The sequence below is a fragment of the Equus quagga genome, chromosome 3 (assembly GCF_021613505.1).
Source record: "Equus quagga isolate Etosha38 chromosome 3, UCLA_HA_Equagga_1.0, whole genome shotgun sequence".
Taxonomy (NCBI): Eukaryota; Metazoa; Chordata; class Mammalia; order Perissodactyla; family Equidae; genus Equus; species Equus quagga.
Window position 1 is genome coordinate 53,500,023 of NC_060269.1, and position 21,097 is coordinate 53,521,119.

Below are 21,097 nucleotides of genomic sequence, written 5' to 3' on the forward strand. Positions count from 1 at the left end.
GAATGCACGAAGAGCTCAAGTTCACTCTTCAAACGCATATTGTTCTCACAACACTTTTTTTTTCCTATTCCCTCTCAGCTTTCTGGTTGAAAAATTGATCTTGGAGTATCTGCGAAGTGGCTGGCTAGAAAATTACTTTATCTACTTCAGAGGTAGAATGATCATGTCACTAGTGTCAGCAATAGGCATCGAATCTTCTCCTCTGTCCTCACTTTTAGCTTAGAAGTGAGGGGGATAGGTGGAGTTTGAGCCTGAAAAGCTGAAATTCATTATTACAGTTTACCACAGATCAATTTTATAAGCATGAATTAAATAATTTTAAATGGTACAACTACCTTATCTTTCAAATCTATGATGGGTTGAATATGCTCCTTTTGGTGAAACTGAGAGCTATCAAAAAAATAATTTATAATTTCAAAACAATTTCTATAGAATCAAAGTTTTTATCAGTTTAGAAAACTCCCTGTGTATGTTTGTTGTGACTCAAAAAATTATTTCTCTTTCAAATAACGTTTGCAATCTCTGCCAGGGAAGGAGGGAAGACCAGAGAGCTGGAGGGAGGGAAGGAGGAAGGAAAGGAGGCAGGAAGGAAAAAGAAAATTAGATACTGCTAAAGCCAGGCCCCCTCAGGCTTCAAAATACTCTCTAAAGCAGTGTGAGAAATTTACACTCCCACCAGCAATATATAATGGTTTCCATTTCCCTTAAATCCTCACAAAACTTCTTAGGTTTGACCAATCTTATGGATGTAAGTGGAATCTCATTGTGGTTTTAACTTACATTTTTCCCTGATAAAATATAACGTTGAGCATCTTTTCATGTTTCTTTTACATTCTGGTTTCTTCTTCTTTTCAGTTAACTCTTTATATTCTTTGTGTATTTTTCTTTCAGTAGCTTGTCACTTATTGATTGATTTGTAGTTATTTATATAATTGGACATTGGTCATTTCTTCCGTACACCGACTGAAAATATTTTCTCCAATACATGGATTTATTTCACACTATGTTGTACAATCTTGTGTCAAGAATTGTGAAGGTTAGGAGACTTTAATATACTTATAAGATAGCAAGTTAGCCAGCCAAGATGGTATAGATACTGGTAGAAGACAGGAGACTCCTCGGTCAAGGAAAAAAAGACAGCTTACCACTCACAGTAATACTGGTAGCCAGAGTGTCAGAAGTTTTGTACCATTTCCAAGAGCCTTGAGCCGACAAGTTCAGGCAAAGATGACTAGATAATACCTGCACGTGCAGAGGGTTGCACTGCAGTAGAGAAAGCATGAGATTTGAACCTTGAATCATTTATGATGGGCAGAATGCATGGCTCCCCTTTGCTCATAAGGGAAACACTATATCTTCCAATGCTATTCACTATACAAACATCTTTGGAAAGGCAGTCCAGAACAAAGGGCTATCAGTGCCTCACTCTTCATAACATTCAGAAATGAGACGTAAAGAAAATTGTCTCCTAACAATATTACTCCTCATTTCTATGCCACTTTCACTATTAATGATTTTTTTCTATGAGCACACCAATCCCTAAGCCACTCCTATTATTCTGACTAACAAAGGCTGAGACTAAATCCATAAACTTGTTTCATACAGCATTTAATTATCAAAGGACTCCAAGCAGCAGGCAGAGGTCAATTGGCAGTATTGATCCCAACCGTGTCCCCACAGGGGCCTGGACCCATCGAACTGAACAAATCCCATAAATCATTAGGACCTATCTTACAAAGCTGAATGGCTTTCTCTTTGAGTTTTAGTAATGACCTTCCCACTTGGTTTGAAGTTTTCATTTAGATATAGCAGGATGTTTTAGCGATGGCACAGACTTCACCCCCGGCCGCAGGGAGGAAGTCTAGGGCAAGTCTTTCATTTGTAACAATCTTGGCCAGTAAGTTGAGGCTGTCCTGAATACTTTCTAGGGCCAAAGCAGGTGTGATTAGGCATTCCCTCCCCAGGTGCCAAGGTGGTTGTTCTTGCTCAGCCACTAGAAAATTGTCGTTATTCTGGTGGTTGTAACATCACCATTTTTCCTATTGTTTCCAACTCATGCCCAGAACTTTCCTTCAGAAGGGTCAGGTGGAGGAGGGACAAAGACATTTTTATAAAACTTAAAGAAAGCCATTATGCACACACAGAGGCAGTGTACTCAACCACGTAGCCATTACCTTTGTGTCTGAGGACTATGAGAGTCCAGAGGTAATCTGGGTGGCTGAAACAGAATTGTCTAAAATCCTATGCCCACTTTTGGGTAGGCTGTCACCCACAGAGTAGACCAACCAGTATATCCTGAGTTTGACAAGGTCAGGAGAAAGAAAGAATCCTCATGCTCACAAAGGGTCAGCATAGAATCCCAAATTTTTAAAATATGTCTACGTAACTAACGGAAAACTTGTGTTTCTACACTTACACCATTCGACACTTTACCTCTGAATCCAAAAGTGTGGGATTCTTTTCCTCAAATTAAATAATTTTGATAGCAACTACCCAGAGTCACCACAGACCCCACAGGTAATAAAAGGGCTCAGTCTCACAAGACTGCCTCCCACTTCAGACACCAACCATGAGTCCCAGAACATCACCTGGACTTCTGACTGACTGATTATAAATCAGGGGTAACTGAAACACCCTCCTTGAGTTCAATAATATGCTACAATGGCTGACAGAACCAAGAAAAGTGCTATATTTATGATTACTGGTTTGTTTTAAAGGAACAGCTTTGTTTTAAACAATTTGTTTTAAAGGAACTTAGGAACAGCTAAATGGAAGAGATGTATAGCACAAGGTATGTGGGAAATGGTGCAGAGCTTCCATGCCCTCTCCAGGTGTGTCATCTTCCCAGAATCTTGATGTGTTTGCCAACCTGGAAGCACTCCAAACCTCTCTGGTTCGAGTTCTTACAGAAGCTTCATTACACAGGCATGCCTGATCAAATCATTGGTCATTGGTGAATAAGTCGGTCTCCAGCCCCTCTCTCCTCCCTAGAGAGCAGGAGTAGGGCTGAAGTTCCAATCCTATAATCACATAGTTGGTTCCCCTGGCAACCAGCCCTCTTCCTCTAAAATCACCTTATCATTAGCATAAACTCAGGTGTGACTGAAAAGCACTTACTGTGAATAGCAGAAGACACTCCTCTCACTCCTATCACTGAGAAAATTACACGGTTTTAGGAGCTCTGGGCCAGGAACTGGGGATGAAGACCAAATATATATATTTTTATTATATCCTAATATCACAGTAACCGTCTCTGCCCCTTCATCATGATAATTATTCAGGAGGAACAACTGCATTCAGTAACCAAACTGCCTTACTAAGCTGTGTACATCAGAAGGAAATAAAAGAGACGGAGTCAGAAATCTTATTGAGTTGATCAATTATCACCAAACGCCAGAAGCCTATGGGTGATGTGGAGCATGGAAGACCCATCAGATCCCTTGACTATCAGTCTATTGTTGAGTGGCTTTTATAATAGAAACCACACCATGGTCAGACTGCAAGCCGTCTGGAAAGCCAAACACATGACACAGATTAGTTTCAAGGACGATAACGGTGTATCCAGAGTCAGCTGATTGAACAAGAACAGCAACACTGTAACTTGACAAATGTGTCAATAGTCGTGAGGATTTCTGGTAGCCCCAAGAAGGAATCAAAATCCGATGCAGTCCATCTACCAACACTACGCAGGAGCAATGCCCTGTGAACTGTGAGTCGCAGAATACTTTACTACATGCCCAGTTTATGATGGCATATGTGTTGTGATGTCCAATATGATGATGGATCCAGGCAGCAATGGAATTATCCAGGCAATGCAGGCTTGGTCAGCAGCTGGACTCCAGCTGGTCTCATCAGCAAATAAGCCCTTACTGTGGACATCTACAAGAACAACTCAAGTTCCTATCAGTGGCCACAGTTTCTTTCCACAGATTACAGCCCCAAAGAAACCTCTTTTTCATATGCAATCAGTACTTTTCCAAGTGTTAAACAAAAGAGGTAGGTCTAACAGCCCAGGAGAGTAAAAACAGATAAAAGTTTGTGAAGTAGAATACTGGCCGGAACTGTGAGAACAGCCTTGATTTCTGCCCGTGGAACAGAAGTCATCCGTTTGGGGTTCTGCACAGCTGTTGCTGAGTTGAACAGCCACAGGAGCCCAGTGGACACCATGTGGTTTCAGTGCACCTGAACCATCAGTGAACCAGTCGAGGCATTTAGCGCAACTGATTGAAGTCTCCATTGATTCAGCATCTTGCTTTAAGCAGCAGAGTGGAGGTTAAAGTGTCCCTGAAAAGAATAGCTGCCATTTTCTCAGGTAAAGCCAAGACGCTCCTGGGGCTAGGCCAGCTATTTTCTTCAGTATGTCATTTCCATTTACTAAATAAGACTTGTTGCTTTCTTCCCACCTTGCTAGTCATTGAATCCCAGTTGACCCACCAAAATGGAACTATCAGGCACAAGATTCTCAGGCCTCCATAGGTCACACATTCAGTTTCTACAAGAGTCCAGTAGCAAGTGAACAGTTGCTTTTCAAAGTGATAGACCTGGAAGTCGTATTGGGAAGGTGACAAGTTTAAAACACCAAGAGCCACCTCTAGGAGGCTGCTTCCTCTGGCAAGAGGTTCTAATCAGCAGCCCATCTGTCACAGAGACTTGCAGCAGAAAGTAATCATTGGAGTTACGTGGCCTTCTGCACATGCGGCTATAGGTAGAAGCACTTCCCTATATGTGGCTGTTTTCCTATCAAGAGCATTCTCTTTGGTACTTATGAGCATTCACAGTAGGAACAAATAAAACATAAATACCAACTATATTCAACAATGGAAGTTAATATAGCAGCACAGTGAATCAGCCAAAGGGCCCCAGTCACAATTTCCTTTAGTCACAAGTTCTAAAGTTCCTTTAGAATATTTTTATCCTACCTTGTCTTATACTCTCCCAAATAAATCATTATTATGCTGTTTTATAAGTTAGTGCTTTTTTAGTTTTAGTCATAATTTTCAATTTCTTTGTTCTTTTTTCTTCTAACTCCATGTTTCTGGTGTCAATGACATTTTTCCAAAAGGACATTCCTTAGCAGGTTTTTTCCCAGAAACAATAAATGATTGTTAAGTTATTTCAGTCTTTTTCTTAAGAACACCTTTAATTTTTTCGTCATTGTTTAATATTAGTCTAGATGGCTACAGAATTCTAGGCCGAATTCTAATTACTTTCCCTTAGTTATTTGCAGATATAATTTCAATTATTTTCCTGGCCTTTATTGATGCTTTTGAGAAATCTCTTATTAACATTTTTTCTTTGTAGATTACCTATTCTTCTTTTGTTGCTTTTAAGAAATTTTCCTTTATCTTTGGTATTCTGCAATTTCACTGTATTAGTCAAAGGTTTGTGTACTTTTATCTAAATAACTGAGGATTCACATACTATATAATAACTGAGGATTCACATACTATATAATAACTGAGGATTCACATACTATATAATAACTGAGGATTCACATACTATATAATATTTGAAATAGCATCTCTCTGGCATTGTCTACCTTCTCTCCTGATGTAAATCCTATCTGACAAAAGTCTTTCTTGCCACTCAATCTTCCAAGTCTTTTAACCTTATGTTCATACCATCTATTTCTTGTCTGCCTCTATGGAATTTTCTGTCATTTTTTCAGATGTTTTTCCAATTTACCCATTCTGTGTTTAGCTTATTACTAGCTACTCTTTAAACTATATATTGCATTTGTAATCTCTAGAATTTTATTTGCTTCCTTTTCAAGTCTTATTTTTTTCACAGTGTTCTTTCAGATTGCCATTAATTGGCTTAAATTCATGGTGTTTTAATTCTGCTGTTCACGGTGCCCACTGTCTATCCCTCCGGGAAATTGATTCTAAGCGCATATCATGAGATTTTTATTGTGAGAACTTTTAAAGTGGTGCTCGTTCTGTTCAGTGAGGACCTTTGTTTTGTCTTCTGGAGAGTCAGACATTCCTCTAGATTTGTTTTCATTTGCTTTTTCCTGGTGCCCCAAGAGAATCACCAGCTCAGGATAAAATTTCATGATGATTTCTCTTCATGGAGGTCTCAGATCATATCGGTAAGGTAGAATAAATCTGAAATTTCAGCCCAAGAGAGACACAGCTCTATCAGTTTCAATTCTCAGGGAAAATGCTCTTCTACTCAAAACCAGGCAATGAGAGGTGAGCGTTTTGCCCATCTTCCAGGGCGAATGATATTTTTTTTCCAAGCTCACACTTTTACTGAGGTTGTAATCCTTTGAGTGTCCCAACCTCATATGAGAGGTTTCTGACTTAGTTTCCTGTGTTACACTGGTCCCATAAAGGTTCTCTGGTCCTCATATAATGTCCCACACTGGGCACTGAAACCCAAAACAAATGGTTCTCAAAATCAACCCCTTCTCTCCCCAGTCACCTGCAAGGTCATCTCCAAGGTCAGCTCATTTGGTTATCCTCTGGTTTTCACACCCAGGGATTTCTCTTTCTTCTGAGATCAAGTATACTTTTAAAAGAATGTTTGTTACATTCTTTTATTGTGGTGTTTGGAGGGGGAGAGTTTTAGCTTTAATGTACTATGTTTCTCTAGAAGGCCAAAATATTACCAGACAAAAATTAACGTCAAATTTCCATTGAAGACTGAATCATTAAACTGTGAAAACATCTGTAAAGTGAAGCTGTTCAAAAGAATATTCACTTACCACTGAGAAGTGACAAAGAAGCTTGCACAAATGTTTTTGCAATATAATGTAAAATTGTGCAAGTATTTACACAATGAATAGTGGAGTGGGTAGAATTAAGACCAATCCTAAATTACACTCTATATGAGCCTACATCACTGAGTGTTTAAACAGCAAGTATCATTTTTTTTTACGATAACAGAAAAAGGCACGTAAGTTAAAAGCATATAAAACTGTTTCCCTGAGCATATTCAGACAAGCAAAACGTTAGTTATACTTCTACTTCTTGCCCCTGGTTACACATAATTAGATAAAGATAAGAGGAAGAAGGAAAAAGAAAGTGCCATTTTATTTTAGTTTCAATGGAGTGCTGAGAAAAGCTGAAACCTGGGTAGTCTGCAGTTTCATCAGCAGCATAGAACAGCTCAATCTGAAAAGCAAGCACTCATTAGCTTAATGCAAGACCAAGCTGTGATTCCCACAGAGTCCCTTTAGGGTAAGTCTTTGGCAAACAAGAAAGCAGAGGCAGTCAGGCTGAGGAAAGTCACACTCCAAAGGTTGCATCTGCAAAGTTATTTATATAACTCCAAGTGAGAATTTAAGGCTCTAATTAGAGAACCTATTTGAAGGCTCCTCTTTGAACTTGCAAAGTTTAGCTCTTTAAACATATTATTCAGTATTTATCTTCCCAGCTGAAAGTAATATCTCCTTTCCTAAATCCTGATTATATCATAGTATTTCCACTACTATACTACTTAGCACATTTTGCACAGCAAGGTAATTGCAATTCCCGTGTGTCTGCCCCCTCCACTAAATAAAACTGCTTTAGGATAGGGACCTTCTCTTGTTTATCTTTCAATAGTCAAGAATGACTCCAAAAAGATCATTGTTGAGTTACAAGTGCTTCTGATTCATTTGTTTATTTTATACCGATTTCCTAAGTGCCTAGTCTGCAGCAGGCACAGTTCCGTGGGCTGATGAATGAGCCACGACTTAGACCAAAAGCCCTGCCATGATGGAGCGTACATTCTACCTCGGTGAGACAGATACAAAATTAGTAAAATGCGTCATATTAGAAGGTAATATGTGCTATGGAGAAAAGATAAAGCCTGGTGAGAAATAGTTGGGGGACCAGGTGTAGTTTGAAATAAGTGACAAAGGCAGGCTTCGTTAGGAAGCAGGCAGGAGTGAGCCATGTGAATACCTAGGGAAAGAACATTCAAGGAAGAGTGAAGGGCAAAAGCAAAGGCCCCCGGAGAGAAGCAGGTCTGCTCCTTCAGGATCAGTAAGAAGCCTGATGCAGGTGGAGTAGAGAAATCAGGAGCAAGGAGGAAAGTAGCAGAAGACGAGGGCAGAGAAGGGACCAAGAACATATCAAGTACCTTGCGAACCATTGAAAGGACTTTGGTATTTGCATGAAATAAAACACCTGGCACGTTTGCTTTCTTCTGAGATCAACTACACAGAAATAGTTGTGGTTTATGCTAGAGATTAGAGTAGGAAAGGGCATTTTGAGCAAAGGAGTGACTAACCTGATTTGTATTTCTTCAGGATCACACTGTCAGGTGTGTTGAGGGGAGACTGTAGAGTGCAAGGACAAAAGGGAGACTCATTTGGAGGCTATTACATTAATAGAAGGGAGCGATGACGGTGGCCCGGATGAGGGTTGTAGCAGTAAAAGTGGTAAGAAATCATCAGTTTCTGTATGTCTTTATAAGTTAGAGACAACAGAATTTACTGACAATTGAACATTCTAAAAGTTGTAAGAAATATAATAAACTTCTGAAATGGAAAGAGAGAGAGAGAAAGAGAAGCAAAGATGCCATTAGATGATGTCTCATCCTGGTTTTTTCACTGAAATTATACATACACACATGCACATGCAAGCTCGCACACGGAAGTTACAACACAAAGATATACCAGCGCCATCTAGTGGCGTTACTAATCTCCATCTACAGTGGAATGCATTCGTCGATGTTCAGTATTAGCATACAATGGTATAACATGTAAAATCACTTAAGACGTTGTTATAAATGTTTGAGAGGGCTAGTGATTAAAGAAATGTAACTAAAGATTAAACAAAAAAACTTTTGCAATGCCAAGTCATCTTCAGCTTGAACACTGCTTTTATCCTTCACAGATAATCAGTAAATTAGGGATTTTCTCTTTCCACCTTCACTCATTCATTCTTTCACTTATTTATACATTCATTTATAAATTATTATATACCATATACTCTGCACATGCTTTTAAACTTGGACTGTGCTTTTGGGGGGGGAATAAATGCATATAATGTGGTCGTTAAAATCTAGTGTAATAAATGTGAAGATAGAGCAGTGGTGGTGAAGAAATAATCAGCTTCACTTAGGGTTAGAGGAAGGTTCATGAAAGAGATGACTCTTTTCTATAAACTGCCAAGTAAGTACCATTATCTTCTAGTGTTAAAAGTGTATTATATTGGTCCATTTGCATTTAAATTTTCAATGCACTGCCACTAGGTTTAAATGTCCATAAATGCTACATTCACCTCCTGTCTGTTAGGTTCTTCACCTTGTTGATATATCACTAGTGGCTTTCTATGGCCTACATAACATAAAAAAAGAGAGTAGAAGGCCGGAATGCTTCATTTGAACTTCAGGCTCCATCATGTACTTGCTGAGTTCTATGGAACTGGTGACTTAAGCTCTACGGCCAAAGTTTCCTCAAGTACATAGTGGGATGATAATAGTTCCTAATTTATGGGGTTGTTATAATGACTTATTACAGTTATTCTAATACTCAGAATCCTGTCTGACAGATAGTAAATAAATATTAGTGGTATTATAATCATCACACTCTTCTGCCTGACCTGCTGGAATTCCCGTTATGAGGGCCTTTCCTCCATGAACAAGAAGGGCTAATGGAATAGTGGACATGCAAAGTCTGTCTTAAAACATTTAGATCTCAGATCAATTCAACATTTATTCAGAGCTAGCTTATGCCTTTCAGACACACATGCTATCTCCCCAGGCCAGTGCCTTCTCTGTTCTCAAATATTGTCTATTATTGATAAATCACCTATGCCTTTGTCTAACCAAATCCTGCCTCATCTTTCAAGACTTAGCTCATATTTACACTTTCCATGAACCCTCAATTTATTGATATCATATCTCTTTTATGAATTTCCACAAATCCACGAGTCTCAATCCACTGCCCTTAAGAGCCTCATTTTGGCCCTTAATAACATACTAGATTACAGCATTGCTTTAAGTGCCTATGTCCTGTTTTTTCCATTTCAGTGATGTTCATTTGGAGAAAAGGAACAAGCATTCCACTTCTAAACAGAATATTATATTATTCAACTGAATAACTTTATAAACTCTTCCTCTCACCTAGGATTCTCATATGGCCCCCATCCCCAGCCCTATTAAAGAATTATTGCTTTATGACACCACTATTAATGATGGGGTATACAATTTTCCTAAGGTATACTAGTGTGGGAAAAAAATGCCAAAAACTACTAAATTAGATGATAACTTGAAGCCAGGGATTAACTAGTGTGGCAGGTAAATATAGTAAAGGATCTAGTTTGAAGGAGTTAAATAAAGATTTAGAAAAAAATCACTTTATAGATGCCAAAATAACATTTTAAATAAAATTTTAAATCCACAATATTGAGATACACTTTATGTAAAATAAAATATATTCATTTTAGTACAGCTTGATGAGTTTTCACAAATGTATACACCCATGTAATCACAAACACAATCAAGATACAAAGCATTTCTAATATCCTCGAATTTTGTTCCCACCCCTTTGCAGGCCATCCCCTGCTATCCTCCTGCTCATGGCAACAGCTGACCTGCTTTTTTCTTCCTTCTTATCTTCATAGATTAACTTTATCACTTCTAGAACTTTTTATAAAATGGGACCATGTAATATGTGCTCTTTTGTGTCTAAATGCATTTTCTCAGCACAATGTTTTCAAGATTCATGTATGTTGTCATGTGTACCAGTGGTTCATCTCCTGTTTATTGCTGAGTGTTATTTCAGCATATGGATATACCAATATTTATCTAGCCATTCACCTGTTGATGGACATTTGGGTCATTTCCAATTTGGGGCTATAATGAATAAAGCTACCATAAGCACTCATGTTCTGTATATTCATAAATTTTCAATTTGTTAGTGAATACCTCAAAGTGGATTTGATAGGTCATTTTTAAGTACAAGTTTATATTTATTAGAAACTACAAAAGAGTTTTCTAAAGTAGCTGCAATATTTTATACTCATATCAGTAAGAATATGACAGTTCCAAGTGATCCACATCCTTGTCAACACCTGGTATTATCCGTCTTTGTAATTTTAGTCACTCAAGAGAATGTGTAGTGTGATCTCATTGTGGTCTTAATTCCCATTACTCTAATGCCTCATATTATTAAGCATCATTTCATGAGCTTATTTCCCATTTTTATATTTTCTCTGGTTAAGTATCTGTTCAAATCCTTTGTCTATATTTTTATCAGGTTGTTTGTCTTCTTAATATTGGTTTTAAGAGATTTTTATACCTTTGGGTATGACTCTTTTGTCAGATATGTGGAGTGACAACCTGTGGTTTCCTTAGAAGAACTGAAGTTTTTATTTTGAGAAAGTCAAATTCATCATTTTTTTTCATTTATAGTTTGTACTTTTACGTACTAAGAATTCTTCGCCTACACCAAAACTCAAAGATTTGCTCCTATGCTTTCTCCTAAAAGATATAGTTTTTCTTTTTAGGTATAAACCTCCAACACAATGCTAAATACAAGTAATAAGGGCAGACATCCTTGCCCTGTTCTCAATCTTACAGCATGAGCATTCAGTTTTTCACTACTAAACATCATCTTAGCTGTAGAATTTTCAGAAGTGCCCTCTATCAGCTTGAGAAAAATTAATTCTATTCATTCTTTCCTAAGAGCTTTTATTATGTTTATGTGTCACACTTTTCTTAACTGCTTTTGCTACAACTATTGATATCATCATGTAACTTTTTTCCTGCTAAAATGAGGACTGATTTTCAAGTGTAAACTGACCTTGCGTTCCTGGGATAAATCCTCCTTGGTCTTATATGTTATTCTTTTTACATATTTTACATATTGATGAATTTGATTTATAAATATTTGGATACATTTCTTTTTTGCGTCTTGTTCATAAGGGATGTCAATGTGCAAATTTCTTTGCAGTTTTTTTGATTTTGGTATTCGGGCAACACTAGCCACATAAACTGAGAAGTCTTTCATTTGACATTTTCCACAAGATTTTGTGTAGAGTTAATTTTACTTCTACCTTAAATGTCTGGTAGATTTTATCAGTGCTTCCACTTGGGTCTAAAGATTGGGGGGGGGATCAATTATGAACTGAATTTTTTAAATTAATATAAGAAAATTCAGATTGAGTTTGAAATTCTGCTTGAGTTGATTTTAGTAATTTGTGTCTGTCAAGGAATTGGTTCATTTCAACTAAGTTTTAAAATATAGTGGTATAAATCTGTTAATAATATTCTCTTTTTTCCTTTAATATCTGTAGCATTTGCACATGACACTTTTATATTTCCAATACTGGTATTTCGTATTTTCTCTCTTTTCTTCATGAGCAGTCTAATCAGAATTTTATTAATATTACTGATCTTTTCAGAGAAACAGGTTTTGATTTCATTGACAGTTTCTAGTATTTATCAATTTTCTGTTTCATGGATTTCTGATCTTAGTCTTATTTGCTTCCTTCTTATTCTAGATTTAATTTACTCTTTTTCTTTCTTTTGAGGGGAAAGCTTAGGTCATTGATCTTATATGTTTCCTTTCTAATATAAATATTTAAAGCTAAATATAAAGCTTCAAGCACTGTCTTAGCTGCCTGCCACAAATGTATTTTCACCTTCATTTAATTGAAAGTATTTTCTAACTTCTTTGTGATTTATTCTTTGACCCCTGGATCATAAAGAAGTATATTGTTTAGTTTCCAAATATTTGGGATTCTCCAGATACATTTTTATTATTAGTTTTGAAGTTAATTGTGTGGTAGTGAGAGAACAAATTCACAGAGGCACATTGCAAGCCATATTGAAGGACATATCTCAGTCGTGCTGTTCCAACTATTGCAAGGTCCTCATTATTGTGAAGGAACTGTAGGTGGTTGTGGGAGAGAGTGAACCGGGAGGATTGAGAAAGCAACGACAGCCCAGTCAGAACAATACAGTTAGGGGAAAGAGTCCTCTACTCCCATGTCTAGGGAGTAAGAGCATGACCTGAAGGGCAAAAAGTTTGAGCACAGGTCGTCAAGAGGCAAGTATCATACCTACTTGACAATCCTTAAAACACCTATGCAAGGGAGACTAGACTTAGAGATGAGGCAGTTAAGAGTCAGGGTGATTAAAATTACTTAGTAATTTTTTTTAATAAAAGTAGTTATTAGATCTATTCAGACTCTGATAGGTTCCCTACACAAATATCTCATTCCTTTTAAAAAGATTTCTTTTTTTAACTTTACATGGGCAAGTGCAATAAGAAATGTGTTGTATCTCACAATTTTAAAACAATAAAATAACTGGAAATTATTTAAGGAAATAACTCTAAGTCACAAAGCTTCTCTTACATAAGAGATCTCACTTTCGAAAAATTTAAAGGGGCAGATATTAAAATAATATTAATTACAGATCCATATTTTTTGATGATGCATATTGATAAAAATCATTTCCCAAAGCCATAATTATTCGGTGAATTAATGGAACACAGGTTTAGAGTTCCTTTGTCACCAAAAGCCACCCTGATTCCTGAGTTCCCACAGGAAAAAAGATCCACAACCACCACACAATTCTGCTCTATAAGTCTAATTTAACATGCATCTCGTCTCCAAGTGGATCTTTCAATCTCTTCAGATTGACTTAATCACACTTGTTTGTTTATTAATACGCAAACGCACAGACACAGACACAAGAATTATCCCTGACTCTACACTTTTTTTCTGACTGACTTACTTTCTTGAATAGTCTATTAGAGTTTTCCAGAGAAACAAAATCAACAGAGTATGTATATATGCACATATTTGCTTACTAGGTGGCGTGATCCAGACCCCTTACACGCGAATGTGGGACAAGGGGCCATCAGGTAGCCAAGGCACTCAGCTGTTTCTCATCACAGGAATCCCTTGCCAGTGGGGTAGAACTCCCGAGATCCCGCGAGATTGGGTTTTCTCTGGGAAGAGCAGGTCCAGGCAGCAGCACTGCAGGCCTGTTTCAGCCGTTCTCTGAGCTGCTCCTGATGCTCAGTGCGTCCTAGCCTGTCTTCTGCCTGCAACTCCGTTAGGACCATCCTCAGTGCCCCCACACACCAAGAAAAGACAAGATCTCGCTCTTAAAGAATTAGCTCACGTGCTTGTAGAAACTGGCAAGTTCACAATCGTAAGGGAGGCCTGCCGGCTGGAGATTCAGGAAAGAGTTGCAATTTAGTTCCAAAGGTCCTCTGCTGGTTGAATTCTGCCTCTTCCGGGAGGTCAGACCTTTTCTAAGGCCTTCAACTGACTGAATAGGCCCACCCACATTATGGAGAATAATCTGCTTTATTCAAAGTCTACTGATTTAAATTTTAATCTCATCTAAAAAAGACCTTCACAGAAACATATAGAATAATATTTGACTGAATATCTGGCCAAATTGACAAAATTAGCCATCACCAATGGCTTCTCCATCTCCTATCAGAGTACTACCTATCCTTCCTTGTCTAAACATGTCGCACTTCCCTAATCCTATAAATCCATTCGAATCTCTCATCTGAATTCTTATAACCCTCTTGTACTACTACTTTAGAGTCTTATCATGTGAAAATGATATTGAAAGCCTTAGAAAGTATATCAGCTCACATTTTTATGTATGTTATCACTGAGTGTGTGGAAGGCAAATCTCCTTGAAAATAGAGACTCTGTTGCATTTCTGCAGCACCTACCACCCTGTCTGGGAAACAGCATTAAATAAATATGTGTTGAATAACTGCAATCTTTCGTTCAAAACATATTTATAGAGCTTCTGTATACATGAGAATATGTTTCACAAGCTCATATGTTCATATTTGTTTTTATCATTGCTACAGTCCCAGTGCCTGGAAGAGTGCCTGGCTCATAAGAGAATCCTTAACAACTATTTGGAAAAGGAATTAGAAATATCAATGATGAGTAATGAGGGAATTAAATGGAATATAAGCTCCATAAAAGAAGAGATCTTATGCTTCTTGCATATACTCCAAGCCCCTGACACAACTCTGGACATTTATTAATTGCTCACTAAATAAATTGCTTTGACTCTAGCAAAAATTCAGTAGACTCTGTGTATTACCAATTACCACCTTGTGGATGAATGCTTTTACTTGCTAAAAAAGAAAATCCACAGTGTAGGAAAGGTGTTGTCAGATTATACTAAATAAAATTAGAATTATGACTGTTTTGTTTTTATTCTAATAAAGCTTATTATGCCTTATTGGCATCTTCCACTTGAGTTCTATTATTGAACCACCTCAGAACTAAAATAGTGCATATTTTAAAGTGAAATAGAATACACTGTATAGATTTTAGCAAGAAATGGTAAATTTTAAGCATCTTTAGGATAGCTCTGTAATCCTACAAAAAATCAATTTAACATATATGTTTTTAAATATCCACTATACACAAGTAAACGAAAAGTCAAAATTAAAATTATCAATTTCATCCTTTTATATCTGTATTCCAAGTACAAAAATCCCCCATACTTGTTTTTCTCTTTAAATGTTTAACTTTCAATATTGTAAATAAATGTATTAATGTGGCTATTTGGAAGAAGTTCTAAGGTTACTTAATTAATTCATTTACACAAGCTTGTTGCCAATAGTATAACCAGGAACTCCCTGTTAGAAGAGACTGCTACAATGATAAAATAAAATAAAATGCACATTTTAGTTAAGGACTAATGTTTCATTAATTCCACGCAAGAAAACTAAGAACCCCCAACCAAAATGTTTTTAGGTTTCAACTCTTATTTATTTTCATAATGAGATCAAAAGAGGGGTTGGGGTTGGGATTAGGGAAAGAAAATCATTCGATGTTTATATGACCAGAATGTCCATATGGATGACATGTCATACAGAGATATGATTGCATCAGTCATTTTCAAACCCTCAAGTTCATCATCTCATATAATCTATGTATATATGTGTGAATCAAAACCAGGCTTCTTAAAGTGAAATGACATGGAAAAGGAAATCTTACAGAAGACTTCCTGTAATTATCCCATTTCTCTTATAAAATTGGTAACTGATATAATAAAAGTGTTTACTTTTCCTTCCATAGGACCTGATTGGTGACCTGAAGGAGAAGCTTTCAGATCACTTCAAAGATGTCATGGTTGGCCTCATGTACCCACCGCCATCTTATGATGCTCATGAACTCTGGCATGCCATGAAGGTAGTGGTTTGTTGCAAAAATATACTTGTAACAGGTACAGGCCGATATTTCAGTAGAGAGGGAACTGCCCTGTGATGTTGCTACCTGTGATCAGAGAGAGGGGAGGGAATATCTGAGCAAAGATGAAACAATGAAAATGTGATGGTCAGGGGAAGTGACCCTGTTGGAAAGAGGAGACCTCCAGAGCCCAGTGGCTCAGATCAGCCCGTTCTTTTATTATACAAACGCAGACTCCCTGACCAGGCTCTGCACTGAGCTACAGAGAGAAAAAAGTAAGAAAGCTTCTGGGGCTATTCCGATTTGTCTCTCCCCAGTGTGTATTCTTATATTAAGGGGAAATGTTATAAGTTATGTCAACCTCTTTAAATTATTTGTAAAAATTGGGCTCATCAAGCAAAAGTAAGATACAGAGTCAAAGATGAAATATAAATGACATCTTTATTTGTTTATTTTTATGACTTTAAGTTAGTACTTTACAAAAACTATTGCTCAAGTGTATCAAAATTTTACTTTTGAAGGATTAGGACAATTCTTTCTTATAGGAAAGTCATTTCTGTGAAATAATTGACTACAGATTTGCTAGAGATTTTGTTGGCTAGGAATGGGGGATGAAGGGCTTTTTACATCTTTCCAAATGCTGATATTAAACACCTGCAGAACTGTTGAAATCATTCCAATGTGATGCCTGCCAATGACCAGATTACCACAATCTGTGAACAATGTGTGACAGGAAAAAGGAAAGGGGAAAAAAATTAAGGGAATCTGGATTTTGGCCATCATTTTTATCCATCAGAATAGATATTGTTTAAAATCCATATGAATTTCAATTAATCACTTTTTTAAAAAAAAAGTTGCATATGTCAGTTCCTACCTCTTTCAAAATTATGTGACTAAAAACTATGAGAAGTCATATGTTACTGTTTAGATGAAACTGTTATATTTTATTAGCATCTCATAGAATGGTAAGGATTTCTGAAGCTTTCCTGAAAAATATTTGTTCTTTAAAATCACTATCAGAGAAGAATATATGCATATGGCTGTAAGAGATCACAGAAAGTACTCAGTCCAAGTGTTTAGGCAAAGGGTACAAAATTCCACATCTAGGATGAGGCAAGGAGAAGCCCCTGAAACGTCCTTGGGAAGTTAGGAGAGCCACGTTCTAATCTGAGCTTACTGAAGAACTGATATTCTAGGAGCAAAAGAGAAAATAAAATCAGTGTCATAATCATTGTTTAAACATGTTTTTCCACATTATTTAGAAATGCCCATGCTGTTTTATTCTAAATGAAGGAACAGAGTTTCAGATAATATTATCTTCTCAGGGTCAAACAGCTAGTAAATAGCAAAGTCAGAACTGAATTGGGTCTGTCTATGCCCAACACACTTCCATTCCCCTCTGCCCCCTCTCAGAATACCAGGAATGCTATATCCCTTTATTGTACATAAGGTGCACTACTGTTCTCAATACAAACACCTTTATATTTCGCTCTTTCTCTGTCTTTGTAGGGTGCAGGCACTGAAGAGAATTGCCTCATTGATATATTTGCTTCAAGAACAAATGCAGAAATTTTCCAGATGCGAGAAGCCTACTGTTTGCGTAAGGAAATATATTATGTACACATATTTTATACATATGAACTTTACATTTTTCAAATAACACAAAAAACTCCCAGTTTATATATTTTAAAGAATTTCCTAAGACATTCTTATATTCGAAATATCGCTCCCTCAAGACCAGTTAACTCACTAAGTAAACTTGAGCATGAGGGTACTAAAAATGAAACAATTCCCTAGACAATCAAGTTAAGCAAATTTGCCAGGAAAATAATGACAGATCTCTATGAGGTGACTATTACATTTAGACAGGCAAGTGTCCAGCACAGTGGTTCAGGGAGCATTTTATCTCTTACCCAGGAGAGACCAGATGCATAGAGAAAATAGAGCAAAGTGCCATAAATCACTCAGTGAATTCTACGAATATGCGTAACTACTTCACTTTATATAAATGTCGTAATCACTGTAATCTCCCTCAAAGTCAGATTTTTACACATTTCAAAAGTAGAAAGGTTAACTATTTTCATTTTCAAAAATGTTTAATGCCTTTTTCCATTGCATCATGTATTATGTGACAGTGAATGTCAAGAAAATGTTCCAGACAGTCAGCTCTATTGCGTTTGAAAAAAAGCAAGACTTTTCTAAGGGGAATGAAGTAAGAACTTTTACTTAAAATATGAAAATGAAACAAAGCACTTGGAAAAGCACTGGGCTGGGCAACAGTCTATGGAAATAGAATGCATAATTCTGAATTTTGAGAATTAGAGAAAGTAAAATGACTCTCAATGTTGTTTTTACATTTTGGAATAAAGCCATGCTTTTTTTAAGAAAACAGACGTGTGCCTATGTTACTGTGAGGTGTCAGATTTCTTTGGTGGACTGTTTATTGGCTACATCTGAGTAGAAAGTAGTAAAACACAAAGAAATGTCAACAGATTGATTGTATTTCCTGTACTTTCCACTCAGAACTGGGGAAGTAACATTAACTTATTCAAAGCACATTGATATGTGGTTCTATGATAAATCATACCTTTCACATGGATGTTTTCTTACCCAGAATACAGCAGCAACCTTCAAGAGGACATTTATTCAGAGACCTCAGGACACTTCAGAGATACTCTCATGAACTTGGCCCAGGTATGATTTCCAAAATTCACATCATTTTGCACTATTAAAAAAGAGATATATTTCATTTTCCAAAAATAGGGCAGAAAAACTCTAGCTTACTCCAGTTTAACCATAAATTCTGTGTAATACATTTACTGAATACCAGCTAAATTCAGGGCACTATAATAGAAACTCAGATTGGATATAGAGACAAATATCAATAATAGACCATCTCTGTTCTCAAAACAATCTACCATATGCAAGATGATTATAATTATATATAGATGTGTGTATAAATAATTGTATATTATAAGGGAGTTAAAAGATTTAAAACATTACAGTTACAATTTATAATTCAAATCGGAAATTAGGATTCTATTTTATTAAACATGTTGGGGACATGCTAACTTTTCTGAGGTCCTACTATGGCCTAGTACTATGCAAGGAAAGAAGTATGTTTCTCATTTAATAACTACAAATACTGTAATATCAATGTTCTTATAACCACTTTAGAAATGAAGAAACAGAGAACCAAAAAGTATTAGATTCTAGCTCTCTGACTGTCTAAAGAACTAAATAGTAGAAATCCAGAGTTTGAATTAAAACCTATGGGCTTCCAAGCACCAGCATATGATCATCAGAGTTGCCTATAAAAACTTTGTGGTCATATACATTACCAAAAAGGAGAATTCCTTCAAGTTAAAATTAAAATTTGTCACTTATTTTTCTGTACTGACTAAATGATAGGTAATTATTTCTATTAAATTAGTATTTCTTAAAAACATTTCGCATATTAGCATCGTGATAATAATAATATTTTTAGATATAATTATCTTTTGTCTTATGCATTTCTTGAATGTGCCTGTGATTCAATTCAGTAAAGGCACTCAGAAATGTAGCGTCAATATTCAGTTCTTTAACTATCAAAAGAAAATCCAGAAGTCCATAGCTGGGGAAAATGTCTTAAGAGCCAGTATTTTGGTTTGGTTTTGTGTTGTATGCATGTGTGTGTAATGAAACAAGCATTTCTAAATCCCCAGATCTTTCCTTTTCATGTCAAGAACATAACTGAGTAGTTGGCAGTTGCACAGAATTTCATTAACAGCTATAGGTAGATAGAAGTTTGTACATGGAGATGGAAAATTAAGAAAAGACTGTTGACTTTAAAGCCCTTTAATGAAAGCTCTTTTAAATGAAAGCCCTTTTAGTGGGAATAAAGGTAGAAGAGTGGTACCGAGAAGGACAGAGAAAAACCCAAGAAGGAGGAGACTAGAATGAGAATGCTGCTGAAGGCCCTCAGGAATCCAAGACCTCACACTCTTAGGGGAGGAGGAAGAATCAGCAGATGAAAATACACGTTAGACCACTGCATATTCCTTCTTCCGTTTCTCTGAACCACTCTAGTACCAATTGCCTCTGAGAGTTCCTGGATTTTTTTTCACCCTAAACATTTCTATGGCCACTGTTGCCAAACTCTAGATGTTCTTCCTTGTCCTTTATCCTGTCTGGCTTTATCTGAAGTGCTTCTGTGGAGTATAGCTTCCGTGAGGGTCGTACCTCTTTCACAGCTCAATTTTGACAAATTTAGAGTTCTAGTGGTTTGTTTATAGCTTCAGTAGTCTACTTCTCTTTATTCTGGATTTATGATGTGTTTGAAAGTGCAAATCTCAAAAAACTTAGAATTCTGATCTAATTGCTTCCAGTCAGTACCATATACCACTTAGCCACACCCAAAGTGATTTCCTAGACATTTCTTTGCATCCTTCCACTCTCCCCTACAATATCTCTTGTTTTTCACAACTTAAAGCCAATTCTTCGAAAGTCTTCTCAGATAATAAATTTAGCCAGAGACTTACTGCAGGGCAAGTCTTAAAAGGCCTTTGCTTTTCATTGCTTTTTCAAGTCTCAACTCACCTTGCTTTGAATGAATAAATGGTTTCCCTTTCTAACTGTTAAAGATACTAAATTTCTGGACTTTCTCTCCACTCCCTTTTATTTCTGCTTACAATCCAGCCAATTATTTACTGAGCTCATCTCTTCCTTATCATACGTGGCTAAAAGCATAAGGTGAATGCCATTTCTCAAGCTCGCATGAAGACCAGAACAGGTGCTGCTGATCAGACTGCAGCTCTTCTCCAAGAGCTAATTCAGAGACTTAGTCTTTTTCCACCTTCACACTTGGTTCTAATTTCATGTCTGTCCTCAATCTACAAAAGCAGAAAGACAATGGAAGATTGTTCACGGGAGATTTTATGGGCCTCATTGTGATGCATATCACTTTTGTGCACATTTCATTGACTAGAACT

General features: G+C 36.8%; 1 protein-coding gene across 1 annotated transcript in view; it reads left to right on the forward strand.

The window, feature by feature from the left end:
- Window positions 1–21,097, forward strand: part of ANXA10 (annexin A10) — an 84,044-nt gene that overhangs the window by 42,416 nt on the left and 20,531 nt on the right. The window contains exons 4-6 of the mRNA XM_046657590.1: window positions 16,017–16,130; window positions 17,637–17,727; window positions 18,742–18,821. Of these exons, the coding sequence (XP_046513546.1) occupies window positions 16,017–16,130; window positions 17,637–17,727; window positions 18,742–18,821 (285 nt within the window). The remainder of the gene's footprint in view (window positions 1–16,016; window positions 16,131–17,636; window positions 17,728–18,741; window positions 18,822–21,097) is intronic.